This window comes from Cajanus cajan, chromosome 11, assembly GCF_000230855.2.
Source record: "Cajanus cajan strain Asha chromosome 11, NIPB_CcT2T_4, whole genome shotgun sequence".
Lineage (NCBI taxonomy): Eukaryota > Viridiplantae > Streptophyta > Magnoliopsida > Fabales > Fabaceae > Cajanus > Cajanus cajan.
Genome location: NC_138527.1, coordinates 37,498,082 through 37,520,781, shown reverse-complemented (window position 1 = coordinate 37,520,781; position 22,700 = coordinate 37,498,082). Strand labels below are relative to the sequence as shown.

At 26.4% G+C, this 22,700-nt stretch overlaps 2 protein-coding genes across 2 annotated transcripts; both read left to right on the top strand.

The window, feature by feature from the left end:
* Positions 1 to 7,943: 7,943 nt before the first annotated feature.
* LOC109800509 (zinc finger CCCH domain-containing protein 6) lies at positions 7,944 to 16,551 on the top strand. The gene is made up of 5 exons (XM_020361289.3): positions 7,944 to 8,069; positions 8,292 to 8,416; positions 8,503 to 9,520; positions 16,091 to 16,348; positions 16,543 to 16,551. The coding sequence occupies exons 1-5, from the start codon at positions 7,944 to 7,946 to the stop codon at positions 16,549 to 16,551; spliced, it is 1,536 nt and encodes a 511-aa protein (XP_020216878.2).
* Positions 15,463 to 17,861, top strand: LOC109801633 (uncharacterized). The gene is made up of 3 exons (XM_029271978.2): positions 15,463 to 16,348; positions 16,575 to 16,699; positions 16,827 to 17,861. The coding sequence occupies exons 2-3, from the start codon at positions 16,620 to 16,622 to the stop codon at positions 17,317 to 17,319; spliced, it is 573 nt and encodes a 190-aa protein (XP_029127811.2). The 5' UTR covers positions 15,463 to 16,348; positions 16,575 to 16,619; the 3' UTR covers positions 17,320 to 17,861.
* The last annotated feature ends 4,839 nt before the right edge of the window (positions 17,862 to 22,700 follow it).

Genomic DNA, 22,700 nt, shown 5'->3' with positions numbered 1-22,700 from the left:
TTAATAATGAATTAATTTTTAAAAAAAGTTTAATTATAATATATATATGTATATATATATATATGTCTTAATATTCACATATATAATGTAATATATTAAAACAAAATTTTTTTTGATAAAATAAAATTTGTAGCATGTATGTTTTTCTTTTATATTTTTTTATTTATTGTATACGTTGATTGAAAAAATCAAAATAGTAAAATTGTATACATTGATTAAAAAAATCAAAAATAAGAAAAATCATAAGATTTATATTCCATTTAGAATTGTTATTATAAGATATATTTTAAAATAAATTATCATCTAAAAATATATATTAGATATTAAAAACATTTATATCATAAATAATTAAACTTTATTTTTATAAATTTAACATATAGATTTTTATATTTTTAATAGTGTTAAATTATTATAAAATAAGTCTATATGATTGTAGTTCTACCCAAATATTTAAAAATTATCTATGATAGATAAATAAGTCACACTTAAAATATATATTTTTAAAGAAAGTTAGGTTCAAACCAAGTAAATTATAATAAAATATAGTATAACCTAATTTATTTTCATCTTTAATACTAATCGTAGATATAAAAAACTTGTAATAAATAATTATAATATATATTTATACCTTTAAAAGATATATAAAATTTTTAACACTAAAATATATATAAGAAATTAAAAATAAGAAATTAAAAATAAGAAATTAAAAAAAGAAATAAAAAATAATAATTAAAAATAATAATTAAAAATAAGATTTCCGACGGAAATTTCCGTCGGAAATTTTTGACGGAATATTCTGTCGAAAATTTTCCGGCAGAAATTTCTGACGGATTTATTTTTCCGTAAAAACTTTCGACAAAATTTTCCATCAGAAAGTTTCTGTCAGAAATTTCTGACGGATTAATATTTCCGTCGAAAATTTCTGACGGAAAATTTTTGACAGAAAATTCTGTCAGAAATTTCCGACAGAAATATAAATCCGTCAGAAATTTCTGACGGATCCATATCCGTCGGAAATTTTCATTTTTCTTGTAGTGTTACTCACATAGATTTCACATAGAACTTAGAGGAGACAACTGAAAATAATATACTCATTATGAAGCCAACTTGCTTACTGAATAGTTCAACACAACGTATATCCGCACAATGGGATATTAAGTTCGAAAACATCTTTAACTCTTCTCTAGTTTCTATGTATTGTAGCTAAGACATATATATAACCCACATATCTATAACTTAACAATCTTATCAACATGCAATTTATACAACGTTCAATTTTCAACTTTACAACATATTAACCTAAACAACATACATCTTTTCAACATTTGCAACTTGGTGGAACATCATCAGAATCAACTTAAACAACTTAAAACAACACACAACTTTACGACGTATTCAACTAACTACATAACAACACATATATTATCTTATGTCATCATTCATACAATTATGTAATCTTAAATCAATTGTTAAACAACTTAAGCAATCAACTTTACATCATACCACTCATCCACCATCAATCAACTTTTAAAAACCATTAACTAACAACTTTTTATCATATAACTTACGTCCGACGCCACTCACTAAACGCTTGATGCCATCGAGGTAGGGAGCTACCTGTCTCGCCAATGTCTGACATCACACCTTTCACGCCCAACGTGATTGAGGCAAAGAGTGCCCCTCAATCTCACACTTGGCATGGAAACATCCACACCCGACCCCAATTAGATAGAGAGTTGCCTGTTTGACTCACGTTTGACGCCATTCTACCAGCACTAACATGATCCAAAACAGAGACTAGCCTCTCATCTCATGTGCAACCCCATTCAATCCACGCTCGATATAATTTCAACCTAAGACGAGTCTCTTTGCTCACACCTGACGCCACCAACCTTGCACCCGACGTGATTGAGACAAAGACTTCTCTTTAGAACCATGCCCAATGTCTTGAAGGTGCATCTTGTACGATATCAGTTTTCGCACTTATGCAGAAATTGATTTCACCCAAATCACCTAAAAATCAACTATTCCCAGCAACATACAACACAATAAACAACATGTATACAACCCCTTCAACATGATTTCCTCATTAAAAACAACATGCAATGAAAATCCATAAAGAATCAACTCAATTCTCATACTTCTCTTCAAGGTTACCAAGAACCTTCTCAACTCCATCATATTCATCACTTAATTCTTAGCACCTAAAATCAACTTAGTTCAACATTTCAATCCATTTCATGCATAGAAAATTTGAAATCATAACTTTCCTTACCTCTTAAAAAATCAATCCGTTAGAGGGGAAGAAGAAAGAGTGACTTCACACCACAACTTGAGGTTCCGACTTCAAAGCTCGAATTTCTTCACCACCACTACTAGAGTCAACTAAGGAATGGAGGAAAGGAAGGTTCTAAGTGAAAATGAAGAAGAAAGAAAGGAGACGGAAGAGGGAATCCTCTCTCTAGCTTCTCTGTAAGGTTCTTGCAAACTTGAATTATGAGCTTCTTTTATGAAAAAATTTCCTTTTATACTTCTCTTGAGTTGACTTCACTTATTTCTAATCTAACCCTTCAAAGATTCATGTGTTTTAAGGGTAATCTTGCCTAGAATTCTCAACAACAACCGTCAAAATCAAATAATAAGGTTATGAATTGACAATGTTACAACGATCTTTAATATTAAGGGTACAATTGGAAAACAAATATAACGTTCTACTTAAACTAATCTTAATTGCCTTTATTTATTTCTCTTATTTATTACTTTTTCTCACATTAATTTTTCACTTAAACAAATCTTAATTGCTCATCTACATGAAAGACTATATATATATATATATATATATATATATATATATATATATATATATATATATATATATATATATATATAAATTCTAAAACTGTCAATATATTATTTTCCTTTCCTAATTAATATTCATATATCTTCTAATCTATTAGAGTGAATACTCTATAATATTTCTCTCTTCTAATTAATACTCATCATTCTGGTAACCAATTAGAATGCATACTTTTAAAAAGTTTATAATTAATATATTTTATTAAATTAATAAAATTTTAATTAGAGATATTCTAGTCCTAAAATAATTAATATACATAACAATATGAATTGAGTTTTATATAAAGAAATTTTTTTTAACCGATATAAAAGAAAAAATAATTATTCAAAGTTTGATTTTATAAATAAGAATAGAGATAGTATAAAGATACATTAGAATGTTAAAAGTACAAAAGTTCTAAAACAATAAAAACTAAAATAAAAATAAACTAAAATAAAAATAGAGTTCAAATTTTTAATGTTGTCATTGTAATTTTAATGAATTAAAAAATTAAAAATTAAAAGAACTATTTTTTTTTAAAGAAAAAGAGTAGAATTTTATTTCCTCTATCTCAAAATAATTGTAATTGAAGATTTTTTATATGTAAATTAAAAATAATAATAAATGTATTTTTTTAAAATATAATTTTACTAAAATACATTCTTAATAAATACATTACTTTTTTTTTATTCAAATATAATCAAATAGTCTTAATCACTCTTAATAAATACATTACTTTTAAATTGTGAGGGTCAAAAATTTAAAAAAAATTTAACATTAGTATTAAAAAATGAAAATATCAATTATTTTAAAAAAAATCTCAAATATTAAAACTGTAATTGGACAAACTGAATACAACTTTGTTTATATACAAGCTAGGAAACTATATAAGCTCTAGACTCCCTGAAACGTCACTAGTTTTCGCATCACTCTTTAGAGACCTTTCTGATGTGTATGTGCTGTCACATACAACTTGCAGACCCCACACTTAAGATCTTTTTTGTGTCAACACTCATAACTAAACGCTTGGTAACCGTAACCAACGCTTCTACTTTTTCTTCTGTGGCATTCAAAAAGGGTTTAAATTTCTCATATGTTTTCGTAAGATATACTCCCATTACTTACTGATTAAGATTTTTGAACACCTTCTAGAATTTGATTTTCTCTTTTTGATTCAAGAGAATGAATATAAGAGCTGGAAAATCTGATCTGATATGAAAAGGAAATTCAACAAGGTTTCGTGGGCTTCTGGATCTAATCTATGTCAGGTATAAATGTCACATTCTCTCATCACCATTAATGTTTAAGCAAAATTTATATTTTCGTTTTTTTCTTAGTCTCTACATAGTTTAAGTTCGATTCCTTTTAAAAAAAAAATTGTGTTGTTTTTGATTAGTTAACAAAAACAAAACCCCCTTTTCCCTTACTCTGTGACTATATTTTTTTTTTTCATATCTATATTATGAATACTAATTATTCACGAGTTTTACTGATTTATCACTTTAATTTTTACTTTCTATTTACAATTTTTTTCATCCATATAACATAAATCCTTTGCAACTGTAAAATAGGGATTCGATGCCAAATATTAAAAGTAAAAAAGAAAAGGGTACTTAATGTGGAAAATAAAAATAATAGTGATATTGTTAAGTTTATTAACTGTTTATTTATTTTTACTGAATTAATAATTTCGTAAATAACTCTCTGTGCTGACCAATTATAATATTAGTTGGTGAAAATTTTAACATAAAATTTAATGTAATGTTGTATCACGAATTAGTAACTTTGATATCTCAGGATAATCATTCTTCTGAAGTGAGCAAATGAATTCAGTGCTATCCAAAAGGATCCGTTGATGATACAACATTATAACCTGTCAATGGTCAGATTTAATTTCATAAACATTACTGATAGTCTGAAACCTTAAATCTTAGATTTTTAGACCTTGAATACCATTTTCAGTTCAGCTTCAGGGTTATAAAACCATAAACAGTTTAAATTGCAAATGACAGTAGCCCTTCATGATTGCAATTCAATATATGTGGTCATAGATGATAAGGGAAAAACTGATAGACTTTATAATCTGAATGGTATTTATAACGTAACATATATAAAAGTCATAAAGTGATGTACTGTACACATTTTTTATTTATAGGTAATTTTATTTTTAAAATTTTAAATAATATTAAAAATTAATTATCCTTATAAATATAAAATTCAAATTTAAGGTCATAAAATTTGAGAATAATTAAAATACCATTTAATTTAATAAATATCAATAATTTTAAAACATTTTTATTATATAAAATTTCTTTCTCGATTATTTTATCCTTTGCCCACTCGTAAAAGTGCGGAAAATACTAGTCACTTTTAGACTTTTTCTCTTAAGATGAGGATACCTTTTAATTATGCACATCTTTTTATTTTTAAATTTTATTTATAAAATTTTTCTCTTAAGATGAGGATATCTTTTATGACTTTTCATTCATTTATATTGTTTATTTAAATTAATCATCTACGTATTTGTGTACTTTAGTTATTTGATTTAAATGTATTTTTAACTCTTAAGTATAGCAATTGTATAATTTTAATCTTTTAAATTCTAATTAAATAATTTTAATCTTTTAAATATTATAGTTATATAATTTTGTTTTTTAATTTTTAATTAAATAAGTTTAATCTTTCAAATATTAATATTGTGTGATTTTAGTTTTTCAAGTATTATAATTATATAAATATTTTAATTATTTAAGTTACTTACATTGATAATTTTAGAGATAATAAATAAATATCATTTAATACATGAATGTAAATTACAATGTATGTAACTTAAATAGGTCAAAAATTATATAATTGTGATATTTGTATGATTAAAATTACTTAATTAAAATTTGAGAAATAAAAATTGTATAATTATAATACTGGAGAGACTAAAATTGTTTAATTAAAATTTTAGAGACTAAAATTGTATAATTATAATATATTAAGGATAAAAATACAATTAAGTTTAATTATTTTAATTTATATTTAAAATTTATTTTAGTTAAATAATATCTGTATATAAGAAATATTTGCTAATCGTTTTAAAGATAAGCTTTTCATGCACACAAGTTACCTTGTCCCAGCAGTGTTGCTTGAAATTACGTTGCAACTCAATATTATGAATGGTAATGATCTTGAAATTAGAATTTAGGATTTGAATAAAACATCTAAACATTTATCACTTCACTAGGTTGACTCTAAGTTTAAAATTTTAATACAATTAATGTATCTATTTATTCATTTTTTTTCTCTTTTAATTGTGTGTGTGTGTGAATCACGATTCACGCGCGGGGTTGACTAATTTTGGTATGATCTACTTTTCAGAGTGATGATTTACTGATTTAGGGTGATGATTTTTATCTCTAAGCAATAAAATTTAATAAAATACTTGCTTTAAAGTCTCTTTGTATTTGACGCGATTCTCCTGCGGCGAATTTATTTGCTTTGACAATAAATTGTATAAGAAATCATGAATTCTATTTGATTTATAAAACAGTGTTTATTAAAATACAAGAGAAGTTATTAAAAAGTGTATTTCTTACCAAAATAAAAAAATTGCGTCATGTGTCTGAAATTATAAAATTTAGTCACTTTCAGTCTTTATATCTCAAAATAATAGTAGATTACATGTAAGTAATTGGATTCAGCAAATTTATAGGACTTGTATTTTTATTCCACTTTTAAGAGAAATCAAGTTCATAACCATTTTGGAGCAGGCATTGGTTAAAATGCTAGTAAAACAATATTGCATGCAATATAAATAAATTTTTTGTGCTAAGTATAAAAGAAATACATATGCCTTACAAAGTGTAAGTTTTTGAACTAATACAACAAACGTTCAGATCGTTTCATCCTCAAAGCTTGTTACCTCTTGTAATGTTTATATTCACTATAGTGCATGGGAATGTGGGATTGTAACAGAACCATAATGAGCTATTACTTTGTGAATTTTCACATGTATAAAATCATTACTACAACAAATTTTTTTTTTAGTAGTAGTTAATATTATTTTTAGTGATAATAAAAATAGTTACAAAATATTTTACTAACATTTTTATATTAGCTAAAATATTTATCAACAACTATTTTACATATTAGTAAATTTTTTTATAATAACTAAAAAGAAGTTTTCAAATCACCTTTTATTGACATTAATTTATAATGATCACTAATATTAGTTTTTAAATATTTAATCTATTTATTGATCTTTTTTATTATTATCACTAAAAATTTAAGAAATGATTCCTAACTTTTATGTCCTACTTTCATATACTTTTTTATTTTTTTTTATTTTTAGTTGATATGAGACTTTAGTTTTTCTTTTTTTGATACATCTCATCATGTCTAACACTATTGAGTTTGATACATGAATAAATTGTGGATAATTCTTTTTAATGACTTAGAATAGGTGAAACTTGAATTTTTTTCCTTCCAATATACCTCTTCATGACCAATATTAGACCTAGTGTATATATCAATTGTAAGTGATCATTTTTAGAGTGAGTCTAAAATATCTCTTATATCATTTTAGAATAGTGAATTATGGATATAACTTAACTCTACAAAATTAATTTATAAGGTGAAAATTGTTTTGTGTTTATATACTTTTTAATTATTTTATTTTTATTTGATGTAACAATTAATTTTTTTAATAAAATAAATCAAAATTATTCTAATTTTTTTATTAGTTATTTTTAATAACTACTCTTATAAATATATTTTTAATTATTATTATTTATTAGTCATTAATATTTTTATAAAATTAATAATTAATTTATAGTCGTTGAATAATTATCATTGGTGTTGTGTATGAATTTTCAATTTATTCACAAACAAGAGAAATAATTGATGTATCAAATTATTTTTGCACTTTTTCTGTCATATCCAATTTGACAATTGTTTTTCTGACATTTGTGTCAAATGATGGTGCTAGTATTGTTGAAGTGTTTTACACACTTCACTTTCAATTTGTTTCTCAACACCTTAGCAGATAAAGTTACTTGAGAATTGCCCTTCACAAGTTGGTGAGAAATCTCTACATCCTCTCCAAGAAAAGACAACGACAATGTCAGCATCGCCTTCAACCACTGATAAATATGATGTTTTGCCGCCTGGTTTTGGAGGCAAACATTTACATAATCAATCAAAGGCTGAACATATTTCTCCGATTAAATGGAAATGTCCTTCTTCGGTAATGAGATATTAGAAATTCATGAAACGATCTTTGATCTCCATTATTTCTCTATTATATATTAATTATAAGTTAACTTTTCTTTGCAATATTATTTGTTTTAAGAGCTTTCCATGGTTTATATTTTTCTTTCTGTTTTATTCTCTTATGTTTCTTTTATATTTTGTATAGTTGATTGGTTTTATATTATTTCATGACGTTCTTTAAATACATTGAATACAGTTTGTTTTGAGAGATAGTTGGCTCGTTGCAGCTGGTGAAGAAAGTACAGAGAAAAATGATCAAAAACAAAGAGAATTGAATGAGCTGGAAGCATTTTATCCTTCTATTTATGCCATTCCTCCAAAGTAAAGTGAAACATTTATCGAGAAAGCCAGGTTTGTGTACTTCATTTTCCTTTCTTACTAAATTTAGTTTTTTTTTTTTTGTGCAGCCCTTTCGTTTCTGTTGATGCGGAGAAGGAAAGCTACGATGATAGCATTACTCCTCTTATTCCCATTGAAGAAGAAGAGTCAGTAGAACATGTCAACAATGACATTGAAGAGTCACACAGTTTGCAACATTATGTACCCTCAACATCATCTCTCCTTAATTTACAAAGCGGTGAAAATTCAGTACTTGCCTTGTCTTATCCAGGGGCAGATTTTGTTGCAGCTACTGCCATTGTAGCTGCCATCATGAAAAGCAATGAGCAAGAAAGCATGATAGATGCAGATTCACTCCTTAATATGGTCAATGACCCCATAATAATTGAAAAAATAATTGACCAATATAGAACTGCTTCTTCTGACACTACCAGTACACCCTCAAATGATGCAAGTATACCTAAACCTGATACTTCATCAACTCCATTGCCTTCACCTACCCTTGCAATTGAAGCTTCTGAGTCTACATCCACAACCACAACTGTTTCACTGTTGACATCTGCACTTCATGAGCCTGCAACTCCTCCTCCTCCTCCTCCTCCGCCTGTTTCTTTGTCTAGGGCTCAACTATCTGTTCCTCACGCACCAAATGAAATCATGCCCTCTTTAAATATCCACTCTCCACAGCGAGGGAAAAAGGAAAAAACACCATTGGCTTCTGCTGCAACAGGAAAACTGAACAAAGTGACAGTGCCTTCTGCTTCCTCAAACATGCATGCAGCTGTAAGCTCAGTACATTCTCAACCAAGTGCTGAGAAAGATGTCAAACATGGCAAAAGTCTTGTTAGAAAACATGATACTGATAAGCCAGACGTGAAGGACTCAGGAACCAGAATTTGTCGAGATTCGAGACTGCCATCTAAGAAAGCCATCGAATCGAGGAAAGTGAAATCCAAAGATCAGATACGATGCAAATTCTTTAAAACCTCAAAGGGTTGCCGTAAAGGTTCTGATTGTCTTTACCAGCATGATGAGTCAGTTCAGCGGGAAGCTGATAATGCTAAAAGATCAAAAGTCAAAAAAGAGGTTACGTGGAGGATGTAATCTTAAACTGCATCGATCTTCTGATGGTGAGTACTGAGTACTATAATCCCTCGTACATTGTAATGACAAAAGGGAGCGAGACAGTTAGAGAGTTAGGAATGAGAAACATTTTTCATTCTGGTATTTTTATTGGTTTACCTTATTTTTGTTTCCATCTTTCATGATGTTGTTTTAGACTAATATTGGAAAACTAATCCAGTAAAGTTACCTTAGATCTTCGGTGGATCATTTGATATATAGTTCTTCGACAGCGTCGATGAGATTGAAAGATTTTTTATTTTTAAATTATTTTTTAATGAATATGTGTTCTCGTGGGTACAGTTGGTTTTCACCCATAACTTTTTTATAAATTAAAAGGAAACAATTAAAAGAACTATACAAGCAAATGGGTTCATCTGGAAAAGAAGTAAAATTCTTGATTAAAAATATTCCGTATTTTTACAGATTCTTTCAATAATTAAGTTTTTGTGTATGGTATTATATTTATGGAGCAGATAAGAATATAATGCAACTCGTTTCACTAATTTCATTGTTGATTTTCACATATTTGAGCTTATACATTTTGATAACTAGTTCAGTTTTTTTTTTTCTTTTTTGACTCGTCTCAATTTGGTTAGTTGTTTTATATATATTTTAAAATGTATTTTCTATAAATATTTTTTATTTAATAAATAATATTTTTGGTATAATATACTATTATATTTATAATAATTTTATTTATTTTGAAATATATATTATAAAATATTATCTAATTTAAATATACGGTTATTTGATTGTGTATTGTTACTTACAAAGTAGTTTAAGAAATGACTAATAGGAAATAAGAATTGTATGTTAGTTATCAAGCCGGTGTAAGAAACAATTAAGAAAAAAATTAGAAAATTTTGAATCGATGAAGAAAATTTGTTTATACGTGAGGTGTAATATTCATACAAACAAGAATGGCTTTGTACATAGAACAATAATTTCCATAAAGAAAATTAAGGACTTGAAGTGAAGATTATAATAAAGAGAAAATAAAATTGGATACAAAATTCTTTTCTCATTAGATGATTGATCATGCCGCAAAGTCAAATTAATGAAGAAATTTTTTAAGCGAGCTACATCAAATGAAAATTATTATTATTATTATTTTCGTTGTCAAAAAAAATTAGTATTTAGATCTCAAATTTCTTTATAACATTGTTCAGATTTATCTTTTTTATTTTTTGTTAATTCTGATTACTTTATTAGTTGGTGTAAAATTGGATAATTAATTTGAATTTTTTTTTGACAAATAATATAGTTATAACGATTTAATATTGGAATAAAATATAATTTTAAATGTACAATACGCTGATAAAAAAAATATTGTAAGGTGAAATAAGGTTTAAATAATAATAATAATAATAATAATTATTATTGGAATAACATTTTATTAGTGGACAAATATTTGCGGATGATAAAGATTAAAAATTTTAGAAGAAGAGATTATATTTATAATTGATTACTTCTTAATTTTTGGTTTAATACAAACTCTAAAACATCACTAATCATATTTATACTAATTTTTATTAAATAAATTATTATAATTTTATCAACACAATTTTAATCTAATGATTGTAGAAATGATTATTTTGACTAACTTTATATGCTACTTTAGAATTATCTAAAGAGATTCTTGAACTATATACTTCTAAAACTTGAACTTAACATTTTTCTAGAAACTGAACCTTTATTTAGACAAATAATACATAAAATCAAGTTTATACTTTAACAATGATAACAATAAAAAAAATTATAAAAATAAATTAGAAACCCGAGTTAATTGTTTAGAAATTAAAAAAGTATGTTTATACTTTAGGAAAACAATAATTATGAACATAAAATGATTTGTTAAAATAAAAAATATGAAACAATAACATAAAATATGTCCAATAATTAATGTCAATTCTATTAATTTATTCTCCTACGAGAGATAAGAGAATTACTTTATCTTTTTTTATTTTATATTAAAACATATAATTTAATTTATTTAACTTAATATTATTAACATAAACTACACTTCTTTCTTTTGAGATATAAATATTACCTTCGGGTGTAATTATAAGTAATATATGACAAATCATCATCAATAAAAATAATTAATATATGATTATTTTCAATGAATTTTATCATAAATTCAAATTTAATTTAAATATACCTATTATTTTAAGTGATTGTTATATTTAAGAGTCATGCTACATCCTCTGAAATAATTGTCCGAAATATCGTTTGAAACTTTAAAATATTAATATTTTTTAATAAATTTATTATAAAATAATTATTTAATTTAATATTTTATAATTTAAATTATTATTTTAATGATTCGGAATGATTTCGACACACACTTTCGGAGTTTGAATCATTTTCCTATATTTAATATTAGTTACAAGTGAATGCATATAAAATAGAATTAACAATAAATGAAGGGTATAAAAGAATTTTAACTCTTAATAAATTGAAAAATTAATAATTATTACTTACTTAATTATAATAATGACTAAAAAAAATTACAAATTGTTACTTATAATTAAGATAAAGGTAACATTACATATTTTTTTGTCATATGTTAAAATATATAATTTAAATTATCTTTTTATTCCTTAAAAATTTGAGTATTATACTATCACTCTTCTATTATATTAAAATATATAATTTAAAATGTTCAACTTAATATTACTAAATAATATTCATTATAAGATTTTAAAATATATTTAGTTCATTGTCATTTATTCATTAAAAAAATATAAATATATAACTAAATTAAAACTAATTTATTAAAATAATAAACAAAATAAAATTATAAATCTAATATACATATCAATTTGTGTGTCAAATTAACATTTTTTTTAATTCATTTTTGCTCCTATAATTCTGTAATTGTATAATTTTAATCTATCAAAATTTTTTTTATGACAAATTTAGTTTTCATATGTAAATGAAAGTGTTTAACTTTAACAGATTGTTAATAACGAAAGAAAATAGTAGTATTAAACATTAAAAATGTTTTTTATATTATAAATTTTAATTAAAATAAAAAATAACATATTTATAATAAAAAACTGTTTAATATATGAAAGTGAACAAATAACTATTTAATATTGTTATTTATAAACACATTAATATTTATTGTTTAATTTAATTTTTCTTACATGTTAATGAATAGACATTTATTGTGTAATTTTGAAAATGGCCAAATTTATAATATTTTTTAAAAATTAAAATTTCACATTTGTAAAATTATATTCTCTTCGTTTTTTATTCATAATCGTTTTGATATTATTTTTTTGTTATTTTTTCATTGTCACTTTTCTAAAATCAATGACTTATTAATTTTTTTTTTACATTTTTATCCTTAATATTTAATGTATATTTACTAAACAATGTGTTTATTTATTTTTCAGTATACCTATTTCTTCTCTAACCATCTAAAGACTATAACATAAAATAAATAATAAATATTTTAAAAAACTAAAATATCAATTATTTTCTTAATTTTTATACATAATCTTAAACATAAAAAAAAAACAGAGGGAATAGAGATTAAAAATAAATTCAATTCAATGCTTGAAAAGGAATTAATGATCATTAATTTCAATAAGAGAAAGACAAAATAATTACTGACTATTAAATGCCATTATTAATTTTTTTACGTACACCAATGCCATTATTAATAGTTGGATGATAATGTTGAAGATAAAGAATAAAGAAAAAAATGAGAAAAAGGATCAACGGGAATTTTTTTTATTAAATTTTCTTACTAAATTTTAACCTAAAGAAGTTAGTAAAATAACAAAAATTAATATTAAAAAACTTATATTACTATGAACATTCATGGTAAATTTTTTTATGACGACTTTTTAAATTAACATGGAGAAATGAGCCACTGTCAGTAGTACTATCATAAACCTTAAAACTGTACTGAGTTGGACAACTTGGTTTTCAGAAACAGAACTACTTGGACTCTCCGAAACACCACTAATTTTTATCATTTTCAGACACTGTTTGGCTTCGTATACGCTGTCACACAGGAGTACAATACAACCCATGTGGGCCCCACACTTGAGGTTTAATTTCCTTTGTTGACTAAAGGGTACGTAACTAGCAACTACCATTATCTCACCTTATTCTACTTCTTCCACCGCTACTCCTACTCTAGGGTTTTTATACCATCTCATCTTTATCAACTTTGCCGCACACACAAATATTATTTTCTTTGATTTTTGCTTCTTCATTAGGATATTTGAACACCTCTTTCTCTGATCCAATTTTCCTTTTTTTTTTAATTTAAGAGAATATAGGTACTGGAAAATCTGGGATTCAATATGAAGCGTTCAAGTTCGAGAAAATTCAAGAGGGTTTCGTGGGCTTCTGGATCTAATCTACGCCAGGTATAAATGTCACATTCTTTCAACATCATTGATTAATTGGAGCAAAATTTATATTTTCATTTTTTTCTTAGTATACTCGCTTCAAGTTCGATTTTTTTCAAATTCTTTTTTGCCTTGTTTTAATTAGTTGACGAAAACAAAACCCCATTCCCTTGAATCTGTTGTAACTCGGGTCCTTTTTTTTTGTTGTAAACTCTCTGATCCCTTTGAAGCTGCGGCAGAAACAGGGTTTCAATGCCCAAAATTAAAAGTAAAAAAAAAAAAGAAGAACTTAAAGTGAAAAATAAAAAATAATGATATTGTTAAGTTTATTAATTGCTGATTTATTTTTACGCACTGAATTAATATATTCATAAATAATCCTCTATGTTGATCAATAATAATATTAAATTGGTGAAACTTTTAACTTAAAATTGATGCAACTTTGATATCTCTGGATAGTCATTCGATCTTCTCAATCGGTGAGTAAATGAATTAACTACCGATTCAAAGGGATTCATTGATAACACAACCTATCAATTGTCAAATTTAACTTTCTAAGCATGACCGAAAGTCTGAAACCTTCATTTCTCATAGTTTCTAGACCTTGAATACCATTTTTTCAGAGCTACCATGATCCTGTAAATATCTGTTTGTACCCCAAAAAAAAAAATCGTCGGTACCTGTTTATTTTATTGCAAATGATTAAACATAATTAATTTTTATATTTTGCTAGTCGTTTTCGATATTAATCGTCGGTACCTATATTTTTTTACAATAACAACAATGAAGCTAGCATTTAAGATTTTATGTAAATTATTTAAATTTTCATCAAAGTTTAACTTTTTTTATAGTCATTTTCGATATTAATGCCTTTTGTATTTCACAAAAAAAAAAAAAAACAATTTATTTATTGAGTTTAATTTTTTATGTATTGTGTAAAAAATACTATACTACTTTTTTTTTTACAATAAGAATTGTGAAGTTAGCATTTAAGATTTTATGTAAATTATCTAAATTTTCATCAAAGTTTAAAATGTTTTATACCATATGCATGCGAATACACTATTTGCTTTTATCTCTAAAAAAAATTATTTTCTTTTAATTGCATCCACTATTTTAGAAATGAGTATACAAGGTGAATCATGGGGTTGACACTTGACAGGTTTGGGGGTTGTATAGTTTTCATACCGATGACTTTTATCTCAAAGTAAAAGCGATTACACGTAAAAAAGACTTGTTTCTCATTGTATTTGACTTGAAATTCCTTTAAACATTTTTTTTTTGCTTTGACAATAAATTGTATCAGTTTTGTTTGATTTAGAAACCAGTGTTTACTAATTAAAATACATAAGAAGTTATTAAAAAGTGAATTTCTTACCAAAAGTTAAAAATTGCGACACGTGACATTATAAAATTAAGTCACTTTCTATGTTTATATCTCCCAAAATTGTATTAGATTATGAGTAATTGTGGAATTCAGTCAATTATTTGATGGGAATGAAATTTAAATTCAACACTTTTAAGAGGAATCAAGTTCTTAACCATTTGGAATAGGCTTTGGTTAAAATGTTAGCCATGCAATATTGCCAATATAAATTAATTTTTATTTGGGCAATTATTAAGAAAATATTTCCTACAAAGTACTGTAAATTTTAGAACTAATAATTCAACAAACTTTCTAAATGGCTATACATTAAAAAAAAGAAAGAAAAAAAAGATAGTTCATGAATAACACAATACCATAATAGTAGGAAACGAACATAGTAAAAATAACAAGAACAAATGCTGCATAAACTATGATCCGAGTATTTTGTACCGTTGTTTGAAATGACATGAAAACCTTTTCTGGGACATGTTTATAATCTTGTTACCTCTTATAAGGTTTTACATTCACAGTAGTGCAATTATAGCTGAACCATTTACTTTTGTGAAATTTTGCGAGTAAAAACTATGAGGTTGTTCAATTTATCCATAAACAAGAAATAATCGATGCATGTATCAAATTATTTCGCAGTTTTTTCTTCTTCTGTTTTTATACTCAATTTGTCGACTGTAGTATGCTATTGCTAAAGTGTTTCCTGCTTGCATTGTGCTACTGCTTACAGGCTGATATACCCTTTTATTTTTGAAAGTTGATCTTAGTGTGACCCTTTAACAGGTAAAATTCTTCTTACCCGACGATTGCCCTTCAAAAGTTGGCAGCAAACTCCAAGGAAAGAAGACATTGTCAAAATGGCCATATGATGATGAGCCACCACCAGGTTTTGAAGGCAAACATTTACAAAAACAATCGCCTTCAACTACCACTGATGAATATGATGATATACCACCTGGTTTTGAAGGCAAACATTTGCAAAATCAATCGAAAGCTGTTTTTCCTCACATTCCTCGTATTAAATGGGAATGCCCTCCTTTGGTAATGAGATATATTTGAAATTTATTAAAAATGTTGGATTTTCATTATTTCTGTACTGTATATTAATTACAACTTAATTACTTTTCAATATCTGTTTTAAGAGCTTTTCATTGTTTATATTTTTCTTTCATATTTTCACCAACCTGTTTCTTTTATGTTCTGTTTAGTTGGTTGGTTTTATATTATGTGATCAGGTTTATTAATTTATTACTTACTTTGAACATAGATTGCTTTGAATAAGGATTTGCATGTTGCTGCTGGGCAAGATAGCATGGAGAAACATTATCAAAAGCGAAGAGAAAAGAAAGTGCCTGAAACAGTTTTTCCTGGTTCTTCTGCCATTCCCTCATGGTAAAATGTCACATTTACAGAGAAATCCTTGTGTCACTTTCATTTTCCTTTCTCATTAAATTTATTTATTATTATTATTATTATTATTATTATTATTATTATTATTATTATTATTATTATTATGTAGGCCTATCGTTTCTTCTGATGTCGAGGAGGAAAGTTACGATGATCGCTTAACTCCTAAAGTCTCTCTCATTCCCATTGAGTTGCGGAAAGAAGAGTATGAAGAAGATTCTGAGCTTGAATCTGATGACTCAGTTGCAAGGCCTACATCTCCACCACCACCTACACATCAAGATCTAAAGGGAAAAGCACCTGCATCAGCTTCTGTGCCTTCTAAACAAGGTGTTACCAAAGATGTGGACTATTATAGGAATCTTGTTAGGAGTCGCAGTACTTCTCAGCGAGACATGCTGGACTCACCAACAAGTACTATTCATCAACATGTCAGAGATTCGAAACGTCCACGTGACAATATCAGTATGCCGAAGGAGGTAATAAAATCGAAATCTAAGATACAATGCAAATTCTTTAATTCTTCAAAAGGTTGTCGTAATGCTTCCAAGTGTCCTTATAAGCATGATACGTCAGCTCCAAAGGAAAAAATATTGAGATTGTAGAACCAGAAATTAAGGAGAGGACATTGAACGACAAATTCTGATGGTGATCGAAGATGAAGACTGTAACCCTTTACAAAGAGGGAGAGTGTGGAAAGAGACACATCTTTCTTATTTTAATATTATGTAGGTTTAATGACCATGGTTTTTATTCTTTTTTCTTTCTTTCGCTGCTAGAGATTAATATCGGGAAACTGTAGAGTTTACCTTGAACCTTTCGTGGATGATTTGGTAGCTACCTCTCTTTGACAGTGTCAATGATATCGAACTTGGAGTTTGATATTTTTATTTCTTGAAATTTAAACAAATCAGTGTTTTTGTTTATAGCTGTAGCCGCCAGAAACATTTTATAAGTAAAAGGAAAGAATTGAGAAAAAAAAGAAAAGAGTATGCATGCAAACGAGTTTAATAGGATAAATTAAGAAGAAAAAGTCTTAATTGGAAAAAAATTATTTGCGATTTTAAGGTTTTTAGAAATTTTATTGCCCAGTATGTTATATATATTTTTAGAACGTACTATTCCAAACCAATGAAAGGTAGCCAGTATAGAGTAACATAAACAAACATTTGAAAAATATGGCTATATCCTTGATTATATGTTAATTACTAAGTTATTTAAATAATTAATAATGAGAATTGTATGTTGACTATTTAGTGTTAATTAATAATAAGAAAAACTAATGAGAAAATTTTGAATTAATGAATAAAAATTATTTTATGTGTGACTCGCAACATTTTTAGTTCTTATAAACAACAATGACTTTGTACACAAAAAAGGTAACTTATATAATAAAAAAAAAAGTTGAAATGAAAATTAATTAAAAAATAATAATAAAAAATTTCAAGGATATTAAAGTCTTTTCTCATCATATTTATCAAGTTTAAGCCTATATTGTGTGGTTTGCTTATGTTAAAGTATAGTAAAAATCATTTTGGAAGTTATGTAATTTGCCTTTATATGAACTTTGTGGTTGCATAAAAATAAACTTGTATTTAAAAGTGAGGTACCAAATGGTTTGTCATGAATTTAATTAAATTTAGATTTGATCACGGTTGTTTATCAAGGTGAAACATTTTTATTATCTTTCTTTAGTGGTCAAAATATCCCATTATGTCTGAAAGTTTCATAAGAGTTTCTTTTATTGTATATGAGTTTGATACCTCTTATACTCTTATCTAATATTAAGTGTCTTTGTTGATACAAAACAAAGCCTAAGCCTATATATGTCAAATTGAGATTTTTTTTGTTGTTGGTCACAATGAATAAAATTTATAATTATTATTCATGAAAACGTTAGCATTTCTCAAATTTGTTTGATACTTTGATAATTTATCAGTTTTATTAACTCTATTTCTAAAATGTGATAATTAAATTGACTAAAATATATGTTTTGCAATTTTATATTCAAGTCAAATATAATTTTAAAGAATTTCTTGACATTTAAATAATTTTTTTTATTAACATACGCCCACTTAATTTTTTACCTTTGGTAAAAGACAAGCTCTAGCAAATTAAAGAAAAAAGAAAAACTTTCAAACTTCATATGACTATATCATCATCCATTGTTTGGAATTACACTAATACAACTTCAATTCCATGATACTAATTATAGTGAAACCGATAATGCATCATACGAGATCAAACCTGCCACTTACAAAATGTCTACAGCTTAACAATATTATTCCAAATATACAATAATTTCTAAAGAAAAATCATCAAAACGATGTTTTTTTTTTGAACAGAAAAGATCATTTTATCAAAACGATGTTACTTTCTTTAAGCTGAAGGAATATCCAAAATAATTGTGTAAAACCAATAATCAAATAATAACTTGTTCATGATTACGTAGATGAAAATATGATAGACACATTTCGTACATGAAATTGAAATTAAATAGAACCAAAGAGAGTAGATCATATCGAGTTGGGAAAGCTATGATTAGTTTTACTAAAAAAGATTAAATTTACAAATACTGACCCGAACAGACACTATATATTCTTCCCCATATGCCAATTACAATTCCCTTGAAATTGGCTAACCCTTCATTTGTAATCTCTACAATCTTTGCATGAATATACTTTTGGATCTCTTATGAGCAACTTAACACTTTTAACATTTGCAAGTTTGCTACTAATATCTTGCAATAAAATGATTACTCCTTGAAACTTTCACTTCCAATCGTAGTTGTATATATTTTTGTCGGTTATTTCAAGAGTTTGAATTCTACTAGAAAATCAGGGTTTTAACTCAAATTTAAAACCGATCCTCATATTAAATAAAATGATTGAATTGTTTAAGAGAACAAAATACAAGTTCTAATTAATACGCCATAAATTATCATAATTAATTATAAGACTCGTGAATTATATTTGATAAAAGTATTTTTTTTTCTTCTCTCAAGTTAACTTAACCATAACCTATTATTCAACAATAAAGGATTCAATAAATTCATTATAACAAAGATTTAGCGAAGCGGATCCATTTTAACATGGGTTTAGTTAAGCAAGAGCGGTAAAGTAATGATTAAATAGAATTGAATGTCTCGGAAAAACCTAAGAGTGGGAAAACTACAGAATAAGGATGAAAAAAGAAACCTAGAATTAATTAATATATATATATATATATATTATATAAAAAATCCACAAGTAATCTAACATTAATCTGTTATCGCCTTTTGTGCATATTTGCAACCATGTTCCGGTACCTTTTAGGTAATTTGTTTGCTTGATTTGGTTAAAAAAGCGAAAAAAAGTGTGTCATTTATGGTTTTTAGTGGATGTAACATGGTTCTTTTCAAACGAACTAGCAACCCTGTTCAGCTAAATCGATCACTGAATAGTAGAGGTAGTTGAGCAATACACATTAAGTCAAACTTTACTATATATGAATAAGAGTTTTGGCTAAACAAATATATAGCTACTCCCTCGCAAATCACAATTCCTAACGAAAGATATGGGTCATTGGAGTAGAGGAAGGTGGCAATGGAGATTTCAGTGGAGAAGAGCTTGGTTCACTTGGGAATTAAACGATGTGCAACAGTTTATGAATATAGTGGACGCAAGGGTACTGATAGAGGGTGTACAAGACTCAAGGCTTTGGACACTGGATAGCTCGGGATGCTTCTCAGTAAGATCTGGGTATCGGGCTTTGATGGACCGTGGCTCCTCATCACAGTTGCCAAATGTTGCTGCGGTAGCTTGGGATATAAAAGTTCCACCCAAAGTTAAATGCTTCATTTGGAGGTTGTTCATGGGTGCTTTGCCTACAAAGGAAAACTTGTTGAGGAGAAATGTGATAGTCTTGAGGGATCAAGCAACCTGCCCCTTCTGCAATGTGGATATCGAGTCGGCAGAACACACATATTGTTATATTGCAGCAGCACTGACCCGATCTGGAAAAAATGGTTGTTGTGGTTGGATAGCCCGACTCCTTTATCTAGTTCATTTGAAGGCAACTTCTTTGCTCATCCAAGTATATACTATTGTCTAAAAAGAGGGTTGACCAATGACATGTTATATGGACTGCAATATTATGGTGCATCTGGAGAGCTAGGAACAAATGTGTGTTTGAAGGGGAGCACCTTGACGGGAATCGTTTACTACAGCAAACTGTGTTATACTCATGGTCTTGGCTGACAAGTTTTGATAAGTCGTTCAACTATTCATTCAGTCAATGGGAAGCTAATCCTGGACTTTGTATCATTTCCTAAGATCTTTGATGGGGTTTTGAGGAGTCTTTAGAGTAATCTAGTATGCAAATAGTTGATTTTGGACCTCTTAGTTGGAGGCTAATTTGTAACTTAAATTAGGCCGAACTTTGTTGTGTCTTCCGCATGCAAACATGTATTCGACATTGGTATCTCTTGTACCATTTTATTATATAAAATATTTCTTTGTTGTTCAAAAAAAAAAAGATATGAAAGCTGCGCTGCAACATAAGAGAACCTGCCTAAATTGAACACAAATAGAAATATGGCACGAGATGCTACTGCAACAAAAATCTCACTACCGAAAGAGACAGAAATCAAATTATATCATTAGAATTTCCAACTGGCTGAATGTTAAAGCAAAAGGTTTTAACAATAGTAAATAAAACCCTAACAGATGACCAGTTACGTTGAGAACTAATAATCAAATAAAACCCTGACTGTCTCCTAAAAGTAGTCTTATTTTGTTTTGGCAGCTATGTCGGCAACTTGTTGTATAAGCCATGCGATTACTGATGTCAAAAAATTTTGTACCTATGTGGATAAAATTTACAATAAATAAAAAATGAATATTGTAAACAAGTATTTGTGGACAACAAATATGAATAATTTTTATGCCTTCATGTTAAAGGGAAGAGTACGGATATTATAATACTCATATTCACAATATCTATATCCACTTATATTCAATTTATTTGAACTTGTATGAATTTGATTCTATTTAAACTTTGTTTAGATTTATAATAATTCACTATTGTATTTTATTATCTTTTATTTTAATTTATGTGTAATCAAAATATTTTATTCTAATAATTATTGTTTGAACTTTAAATTTATATAATTACATATTTAAAATTCAGTTTTTAAATTTACTTATTGTTATTAATATAATTGTGAAGAATATTTAAATTTTAATTTTTTAAACTTCAAACTCTTTTATGCAAATTTTAAGTCTTAGTTATAATCTTCAAACTTTTATATGTTAATTTTTATAATTTTTAAAAGAAAAAAAATGTTTCAAATAATTAAAATATATGATTAAAATATTTTATTAAATATTTTTAAGATATTTTTTTAGATAAATAATAAAAGTATTCATAAATATCTATAAATAATATATATATATATATATATATATATATATATATATATATATATATATATATATATATATATATATATATATATATATATACGGAACTATAAATATTCACACACATATAAGAACGGATATAAAACAAATATTTATATGATAGAAAGGGTGTAAGAAAACTATTATCAATATCCGTACCTAGCCCAATAACATCCCTACATGACTAACTTTTTGGCCAGGAGGTCAATTAGGGTCATTGTAGGCAGTGGTGGAACTTGGATAAAAGATTTGGGGGTGCTAAATTAATTTTTTTATATATAAACTAAATATTTTACTAATTAAAAAAATAATAGAATTTCTCATTTTTTCTACTCAAAATAAACATACATGATAATGAAATTTAAAAAAAAAATTATTATTCACTATACATTTCATAAAATAATCATACAAATATAATATTATATATATATATATATATATATATATATATATATATGTGTGTGCGTGTGTTTGAGGGGTTATAATAACACCGGTGTAACTTTTACTGAGTATTACACCGCTCAATAATTTTATATTAAATGTAA

What these genes read in the sequence shown, in the direction of transcription:
- LOC109800509 (XM_020361289.3), top strand. Translation starts at nt 7,944, where the DNA reads ATGTCAGCATCGCCTTCAACCACTGATAAATATGATGTTTTGCCGCCT. An exon ending in AATGGAAATGTCCTTCTTCG is followed by an intron (nt 8,070 to 8,291) that starts GTAATGAGATAT and finishes CATTGAATACAG; the next exon opens with TTTGTTTTGAGAGATAGTTG. An exon ending in GATCAAAAGTCAAAAAAGAG is followed by an intron (nt 9,521 to 16,090) that starts GTTACGTGGAGG and finishes ACCCTTTAACAG; the next exon opens with GTAAAATTCTTCTTACCCGA.
- LOC109801633 (XM_029271978.2), top strand. Translation starts at nt 16,620, where the DNA reads ATGGAGAAACATTATCAAAAGCGAAGAGAAAAGAAAGTGCCTGAAACA. An exon ending in TCTTCTGCCATTCCCTCATG is followed by an intron (nt 16,700 to 16,826) that starts GTAAAATGTCAC and finishes ATTATTATGTAG; the next exon opens with GCCTATCGTTTCTTCTGATG.